Source organism: Crocuta crocuta, unplaced genomic scaffold (assembly GCF_008692635.1).
Source record: "Crocuta crocuta isolate KB4526 unplaced genomic scaffold, BGI_CrCroc_1.0 scaffold36, whole genome shotgun sequence".
Taxonomy (NCBI): Eukaryota; Metazoa; Chordata; class Mammalia; order Carnivora; family Hyaenidae; genus Crocuta; species Crocuta crocuta.
In genome coordinates this window covers 16,275,067-16,284,050 of record NW_027532203.1, presented here as the reverse complement: position 1 = coordinate 16,284,050, position 8,984 = coordinate 16,275,067, and the positions used below count along the sequence as shown (strand labels likewise).

General features: G+C 55.7%; 1 protein-coding gene across 2 annotated transcripts in view; it reads left to right on the top strand.

Moving 5' to 3' along the window:
• Window positions 1–8,978, top strand: part of CTIF (cap binding complex dependent translation initiation factor) — a 215,513-nt gene extending 206,535 nt beyond the window's left edge. For both annotated transcript variants that reach the window (XM_077777642.1, XM_077777641.1), the window contains exons 10-11: window positions 5,978–6,031; window positions 7,789–8,978. In XM_077777642.1, the coding sequence (XP_077633768.1) occupies window positions 5,978–6,031; window positions 7,789–8,004 (270 nt within the window). In that variant the 3' untranslated portion in view covers window positions 8,005–8,978. The remainder of the gene's footprint in view (window positions 1–5,977; window positions 6,032–7,788) is intronic.
• The last annotated feature ends 6 nt before the right edge of the window (window positions 8,979–8,984 follow it).

The window sequence follows — 8,984 nt, the reverse complement described above, 5'->3', positions numbered from 1 at the left end:
CACCCCCATCCTCCACCTCTGTGGGTCAAGCCTGCCTCCTCCATCGGTTAAGCTTCTCTTCCAGAGAGTTCTGCCCAGGCTGAAAATGGCCTGCCCACCCAAAGAGGACCTGCCCCTTGCCACTACTTATTTTAACCATTCTGTTATTGTGGTAGAGTATGTATAACATGACATTGATCGCTCTAGCTGTTTTCAAGGGTACAGGTGAGCGGCATTAGGCGCCTTCACGCTGTTATGCAACATCCATCTCTAGAATGTTTTGTCTTCCCGAGCTGCAACTCTGTCCCCACGAAACACCGACTCCTCAGTCCCCGCGGCTGCCTGCCCCTGCCCACCCCCTCCACCATTCTACTTTCTGTCTCTATGAATTTGACTCTTCTGGTTAGAGAAGTGGAATCTTACAGGATTTGTCCTCCTGTGAGTCTTTTATTCTGCTCGGCGTAATGTCCTCAAGGTTCATCCGCATTGCAGCATGGGCTGGCATTTCCTTCCATTTTAAGGCTGGATAACGTTCCACTGTGCGGCTGGACCACTGTAGTTCGTCCATCCATCCCCTCCACGGACCCCCAAGTTGCTTCTGCCTTTCACCTGTTGTGAACACTGGTGGACAGGTACCTGTTCAAATAGCCACTACTTTTTTTTTTTTTTTTTTTTGGAAAAAAAAAAAAGAGAGGGTGGCACAGAATCTGAAGCAGGCTCCAGGCTCCAAGCTCTCAGCACAAAGCCAGACGCGGGGCTTGAACCCATGAACCTTTGATATCATGACCCGAGCTGAAGTTGGACATTTAACCAACTGAGCCCCCCAGGCACCCCCAGCCACTACTTTTTGAGACTCTTCTGGGACTTAAAAAAAAATTGTTTCCAGAAGAGCCCAAATCGAGCATACATAAGTGAGAGAGCTCCTTGGTCCCCTCAACACTCCAGCAGGGATCTGTTTACCCAAACACTAGCTGTCGCTGGGGAAAGAGCAGAGTCCTGAAGACCTGGAACACAGAACAGGTAAGCTTGGCCAAGATGGAAAAGAGTGGAAAGATTCTGCGCTTGGGCCACTGCCTGCAAATGACAGGTAGGGACAGATTCCTGGAGACCAACTGATCACCCAGAGGCATGGGAGCCTCTTAAGAGGGGCAGTGACAGGGGTCCCGGGAGGGAGCCCCTGTGGACTGTGTCAAGGACTCCTGGTGGAGGAGGCCAGCCTCTTGTTACACCACAAAGAGCAGTGGAGTGTGATTTCCAGGGATGTTGGGAGGGGCGCCCTCCAACGCCCCTACAGCTCTAGGCTTGAGACTCTGCTCTCGAAGGCTGGTGATGAGAGGCCAGGACGGCATTTTCAGGGAGAATAGGAAGCGGCCTGCAGCCCCCCTGCAGATTCCCTTCATATCCCTTCATGCAGCAACTGTGAAGGCCAAGTGTAAGGACCAACCCCAGCCAGCCCCCACCTCCCTGAGCCAACCCAGCAAGCCCCGTGCAGGCGGGCCTGTCACACGATGTGATTGTTGGCTTCGCACCGACTTTCCCAAACAAGCAAGTGGATGATAAGGTTGAAGAAGAGGCTCTGGGGTTGAGGGCCCACCCATGGCTCTGCCTGAGTGCCCAGGCGGGGCCCCCTCGCCCTCCAGAGTCCCCCGTCCCTGAGTCTGTTCCCTGCCCTACTAGCCAGGGCCTCCAGGAAAGAGCCAGGCAGGGGGAGGGGAGGGCTGGGGGGGCTTGGACACACAGAGGGGAGGAAGGGACTGGAAGGGACGTAGTCCAGTCACAAAGATGCAGGAAAGAAAGACACAGACCCCACTTTGGAGTTCTCAGCTGTCATCTGGGAGGAGAAGGGAGGCCAGGACTTTCCACGTGGTGCTGTCAGCCGTTGAGACAGCCACTTGGAGGGAGAATCAGTCACATTTCATAACATCTAGTCCTTGTCAGCCCCGACTCTTACCAGTATTTCCCATCAAGTTACCTTACTCATCCTGGGGCTCCTGGGTGGCCCCGTCGGTTAAGCGTCCAGCTTCGGCTCAGGTCATGATCTCGAGATTTGTGAGCTCAAGACCTGCATCAGGCTCTGTGCTGACAGCTCAGAGCCTGGAGCCTGCTTTGGATTCTGTGTCTCCCTCTCTCTCTGCCCCTCCCCGTTCATGCTCTGTCTCTGTATCTCTCTCTGTCTCTCAAAACTGAATAAATGTTTAAAAATTAAAAAAAAAACAAAACCTCACTCGTCCCTAGAACCCCTAAGAGGCTAATCTCAGGACAGAACATGCTCCCAGGGTCATTTCAACGTGACACACACAAGAAGCACTACTGAGCACCTACTGTGTGTCAGCCCACGTGCTAGATGCTTCCAGAGCACACCCCTTTCTTCCTTCCCACAACCCCAGTTCTGCCTCCCCCGGCCCTTGCCACTTTCCCCACCTGATTGCCAGCACACACACCATCTCTAAGAGTTCCCTTCTCACCAGATTCCCCTCCCCTCCAACCTTTCTTGTGATTTCTACCAACAATTTTTGTTTTAAAGATTGTTTCCCAATAAGTGCTTCAGAAAACCAATGAGGGAACAAAGTACCTTCAGCAAGAAATGCCAGGGAACCTTACAGAGCTCTCCTAACACACGAGTCCTGATGCCTCCTGCAGACAAACGGGTCTAGGCCCACATCCCCACGCCGATCCCATCCCGGGCGGCCACGGGACCCCCGTCCCAGAGCAGCCGGGTTGGGCGCGGACCACATGCCTGAGGTGGGCCTGCTTCAAGGTCAGTCACCTCCCCCGGCTTTTTCCAGAACGCGTTTCCTGGTCTTCACTCTAGCCTCCTGGGTCCTCTAACTGAGGGAGGCCTGTCCCTGTATGACCCCGCAAAGGTCCACCAGGCACTGGCTCCCCTGGGGCTCTGCAGCTCTGGGAGGCAAGAAAACTCCAGAAGCAGACACCGGCTTAGAAGGGGAGGGACGCTGTGCGTCGCAGAGTGTCCCGCGGTACGTGTGTGTTGTAATCATCTAACCAGTCCCCCGTGGGCGCACAGGGGTTTTACCGTGATGCCAGCGTGGCAAAAACCGTGTATCCCTGTCGTGGTGCGCATGTCCGGGTCCACGTATGCCGACAGCGACCACCAAATTGCCGTCTAGAGACTTGCGCCAACTTCCGTTTTGACATCGATCATAATTTTGTGTCATGTCCCCTCTGGCGAGAGGGGTGTGTGGGGCGGGGGCACCCACGTGCCCAGCACTCTGGCCTTTCCAAGTGTATGCACCAGGATAGCCTGCAGGGGAGCGGCCCCACGGGCTGTGTGCCAGGCACTCTGCCCGTGCAGGGACGGATCGGGAGCCCTGCCCCGGGGGGGAGCTTGGCCTCTAGCGGGGGGCACCAACAAGTAGATGCTGTGTCAGGGCTGAGCTATGCCGCAGCAAGAAGGACGCCAGGAGGTGAGCGGGGTGCCCGCTTCGCACGGGCTGGTCCAGGGAGGCCTGGCTGGTGGGGTGACATGGAAGCAGAGTCCTGAACAGGGCGAGAGAGTGAGGTCCACAGCTCCGTGGTGGCCGAGGACTCCCGGTGACGGGAGCACAAAGGGCTAGAGTCAGAACCGTGTCCGTGAGTAAAATGTGCTCGCCAGTGTTCCCAACGCCTGTCACTTTGTGCTGCCTGCGCCCATTTCCTCCCCTGGACTGTCCCTTGCTCTCCGCCTGCTTTTCATTTGAGCAGGCCAAAGCCTACCTCTGTTCATTCACCCTGAAACGATTTCGGTATGTCAGCCGCAAGCCCGGTTCTGACAGATGCTAAGGGGAAGGAGGCCCTGCCTCTCAGCACTGACCTGTGCCCGGGCCTCCTGAATCTGCAGCCTTNGGGGGGGGGGGGGGGGGGATGGACACGACGTGACAGGGGAAGGGGAGAGACAAGGGGGACGCGCAGAGTTTGGATTTCAAGCTAGCGGTAGGAATGGTCCCCCTGTGGCTTCCCCTGCACTTGAACACGTCACGCCCGGGTCAGGAGCTTTGACTTCAGTTCTTGTTCAGGGGACGAGGTTACTCACCCTAAAAATGCCTCCCTCTTGTGCTGTCTCCACCCTCTATCCTTCCTTTAAAGCAAAAACAGTAGTGTCTGGGTGGCTCAGTCTGACCGTTGATTTCAGCTCAGGTCATGATTTCACTGTTCATGAGGTCAAGCCCTGCAGGGGGCGCTGTGCTGATGGTGCAGAGCTTGCTTGGGATTCTCTCTCTCCCTCTCTCTCTGTCCCTCCTGTGTACTCTCTCTCTCTCAAAATGAATTAAGTAAGCTTAAAACAAAAATCAATGCATGAATCATATCACCCAACATTTAGTAAGTCCTTTCTGTTGCCAGGATTTAGGCTAGGCATTAAAAGTGGCAAAGAGGAACACGGCACGGTCCCAGCCTTCAGGAAGCCAGTAGCTCACTCGTGTGGAACGCCAGTTGGTGGGGAAGTCAGGGAGTAAGAAACGGGAGGGGTCCCCATGGCCTGGGGTGATCCAGAAGTCTCCAAGGAAAGCTGGGAAGTGCTGTGGGCCCAAGAGTGGTTGCGGATGGAGAGTTCCAGCAGAGGAAAAAGTCCTCCGTGGCAGATCATCTAAATGCAGGGTCACCCTGTGGATATGGGGACCGATGTGGCAGGGATGGCAGTGGAGATGTACGCAGGGGGTTCTGAGAAGGAACACTAGCCAGTCAAGGGGACAGTGGTCTCTTTGTGGAGAACACGATTGTAGAGCTTCTCTGAAGCTGTGCCCGGAGAGCATTCCTACTGGGAAGTGAAGGGGGAAAAACTGAACTTTAGAAAAAAGCAGAAAATAACAAATGTTGGTGAGGACGTGGAAAAATCAGAACCCTCAGACATCGCTAGAGGGAAGGTCAAATGGTACGGCCGCTGTACAGTTGGTCAGGTCCCCCCAAAGCTATCACATGACCCAGCAATTCCACTCCTAGGTCAGTGCCCAAGAGAACTCAAAACACATGTCCTCACAAAAACCTGCACGTGAATGATTTCAGCAGCGTCATTCATGATAGCCAAAAAGTGGAAACAGCCTGTTTCTATCAGCTGATGAATGTGTAAGCGGAATGTGGTCTGTCCATACAGTGGAATATTATTCAGCCATGAAAAGGAATGAAGAACTAGTACATTCTACTACATGGATGGTCTTTTAATAAGTTGTGTTAAGTGGAAAAAGCCAGTCACAAAAGGTCACATATTGAATTTTGAATAGAAATATCCACAGAGACAAAGGAGATGAGGGGCTACCTGGGATTGTGGGGAAAGGGGATGAACTGCTAATGGATGCACATTTCCTTGGGAGGTGATGAAAATGTTCTGGATAATGCTGACAGCTGCATACCTTATGAATATACTGAAAGTCACCAAAGTGTATACTTAAAACTGCCAAATCTGGTGTTATGTGAATTCTCTCTCAGTTGAGAGAGAGAGAGTAACATGAGGCAGAGGGAAGCCTGGACAGGGGTGTGGCCAGTCCCAGCACTGAGCAGCCTGGTCATGGCCTTGGTCAGGAAGCAGCTCCAGCCTCTGGGTAAGTCAGTACAGCCGTGGTTTTGCAGAAGAGCACTTTGATTTCTGGAAGCGCTCCTCTAGCCAGGGCCCAGGAGTGCCTGAGACTATGGCTGAGCCTCCCTCACCCGTCAGGAAGTCTTTACCCTAATTGCATTTCTGCGAGGATTTTTGCTGACTGGTTGTTACAGATGACGATGCCAGCATGTTTGCTGCCACCTTCAGACCCACCCACCGCCCTGCTCTGCCGTGATCTCTAATCGTAGCCTTCTGACCTGGTCTGGGCGCCCAGGCTCCATGACCACAGTGGTTCTCCAACTGCTCTCAAATCCTGCCAGAGAAATCACTGTGTTCCTGCCGCCCCTGACCTTCGTGGGCTCTCTCCCCCGCCCTCCCCTCGGACATGTCTGTCCCAGGCTGCATCAGGGCTGAGGCCGGGTGAGCCCCATGCCACCCCTGAGTAGCGTTCTCTGCCTCTCTCCTCTACAGCTCTTGCAATCTCAGGACGTGAAGGAAGACGCCGTCCTGTGCTGCTCGATGGAGGTAAGCATCTCTGAACCCAGCCCTGGTGTGCCCCTCATGCCTTCCAGTTTGGGCTGTGTGAGGATCGCTGGACGTACACACAAGTCCCCGGCGAAGGTGTGTAGACAGGGCTGGTGGGGAATGGCTTCCTGAGTTGACATGGACTCCTGCATCCAGGATTGTCAACCCCAAACCAGAGTCGATGTTGATAGAGTGACCGGCCCGCCACTAGCTGGAGGGAGAGATGGCCCTTTTTCTAGAGAGAGGGTCCACGTGCTGGTATTGTCCACTGTGGTTTTGTCCCCAAGACCACCTTCTCCTTGCACCAGGCATGCCACACAAATGACTTAAGAAATTCCAGATGAGGTGACCCCCACCCTCCAGTATCTATCTCCCTTGGCTTTGGTGGTGCGGGGTTTGGGGAAGGTGCCGAAAGTTTGAACCTCCCGTGCTGGCAACCATCTTCTTCAAAGTACCCCCTTGGGAGGTGCCACTCCTGTTCCCAAAATGAGGCCACTACTCATTGAAACCCTTCCTCTGGGCTCTCCCTCGGGGGCAAGCATTACCCTGGGGAATCAGCCCAGTCATTTAGAGTGGGGTTCAGTGGGGACAGGCACGTCTGGCGTGAGCACCCAGGGCACATAGGGGCTGCCTGAGCATGCCTCTCCGGTGGCTTCTGCCCAGCCCCCAAGGTCGCTCCCAAGGATCTCAGAGGCCAGAAGTGCTGCGATTCTGGACAACAGCCTCAGGTCTACATGATGGTTACTGTTCATTTGTGGGGCTCCAAATGGGTACCTTACATGGGACTTGGCGATGGGGAGACAGGGGAGAAGAGAGCATATAGTCCCTGCTCTCAGACGGCTTCCAGTCTGGCTAGGGATAGATCACACATACGTGCATGCATGCGCGCGCACACACACACACACACACACACACACACACACTGGATGGGGCCATGTAGAGAATAAGTATCGGCACAGAACATGCATCGCTAAGGAGTCAAAGAAGAGAGATCAGGCTGCATCAGGGAGGTCGGTGAAGACTATGAAGGAGGCAGAGCCTTGAAACTAGGCAGGATGAGGGGAGTATGGGGCAGAGACGGAGACTGAGGTCATACGGTGAGGCCCTACGGGGGGCTTTGCAGCATCACCAGGGGCAGGCCCTCTGGCTGGCCTTCTGCCCCAGTTCATGTTTCTCTCCTGCACTTCATGTCACAAGTGTGGGCAGAGGTCAGTGCTGCAGAGGGGAGGGGGGATGGGGGGCAGGAGAGAAGGAAGGAGCGAAATAGGAGACTTCATCCCTGCTCTCAGGTTCCGCGCAGAGACATGCAGGTAATAACTTAGCTCGTTTCTAGAGAGACATCCTCGCAAGTGAAAATTAACACGCTGCAGCCTGATCACCTTTGAAGGGAGCGGGTCAACCATTGAGGGTGTGGGCAGCAGTCAGGGAAGGCTCCCCGTAGGAGGGAAAGCTCTTGGGTGAAAGACAAGGAAGTGGCATGGTCCTGGTAAGGGCTCTTTTTAGCCCCGGGCAGCAGGCAATAACCGAATGCCTCTGGTTCCCGTGGCAGATTGGTCATTAAATGTGGGCTTTCACAGCTGACTGTCTCTGCCCTCCCACCTCCCTGTTGTCCCTGTGGCTCGGACGCCTGCACCTTCCAGAGAGACGATCCAGTGGTTTCCCGTCCCTGCCTGCCCCCAGCCCTTCTATCCAAGGTGGGTCAGGGGGCCATTCCGGAGCCCAAGTCCTGTCCTAAGCCCCCACTTCTCTGCCCACAGCTGCAGAGCACAGGCCGGCTGCTGGAGGAACAGCTGCCCGAGATGATGGCTGAGCTCCTGGCCAGCGCCCGCGACAAGATGCTGTGCCCCTCCGAGTCCATGCTGACCCGGTCGCTGCTTCTGGAGGTCATCGAGCTCCATGCCAACAGCTGGAACCCTCTGACGCCCCCCATCACGCAGTACTACAACAGAACCATCCAGAAACTGACAGCCTGACAGCCAGGGGGCCTGGCGGGCGGCCCGCGGGCAGCTGGGGCCCTGGTACACAGGGCCAGATGGACAGGCTGGAGGACAGGGGTGGCCCTGGCGGGAGAAAGAAATGGGGAGGAAAGCAGGCAGAGCCGGCGGCCAGCCTGGAGCCAGACCGGGAAGGAGGAGCGCCCCTCATCTGAGCCCCCCCAGCCCCAAGCATGCGGCAGTTCACACCAATAAGGGAAGCATGTTTCTTTCTCGTGGTGGCCCCGGTTGCCCCTCCCCGCTCCCGCTCCTCCCCGCCCCCTCCCATCAAACGCGTCCCCCCCGCAGGGCTTTGTGCGAGGGGTTTCATCTCTGTGACTCCTCTGGCAGCTCGGCACGCCGGGGTACCGCTTGGGTCAGAAAGGACCTCAGAAGGCTGAAAAAGTGGGTCGGAGACGGGCTTGCATTGTCCCTGCTGTCAGCCGCAGTCGCCAACTGGCAGCAGGCGACAGAGAGCAGATGTCCGGGAGGACAAAGGCGGGCAGGGTCCCCACCAGCCGCCCGTAATTGACGGCCTTTGTCCGCCACGGTCGAGCTGGGGGACAGAGCTTCTCCTGTAACCTTCGCGCTGCACCCTCCCCACTTCCAGGTCCTCCTCCTTTTGGCCCCCAAGCCTCAGGGGCTTGGGGAGGGGGGTGGAGAGCAGGGGGGAGAGCTGGAGTTGGCGATTCTACTTGGACTCCTAGGTTTTATTGTTTTATTTTCAAAAGTCAGCTGCTTTGAAGTCTTCTCTCTCAATGAAAAGAGTCCGAGATGCGATCACACAGCCAGCACCACGAGGACCCCCTGATTAGTGCTGAAGATCAAACCCGGCCCCCTCTGGAAGGATTGTAGCCACAGACAGCTTGCCAGTAGCCAATTAGAGTAATTGGAAACTTCTGCCCCCGGCAGGGGTCCTGCTGGAACCCTGTGTCCTCAGTCCTTGGCTTCCAGTACCTCTGTTCTCTTATTCTAGCTGC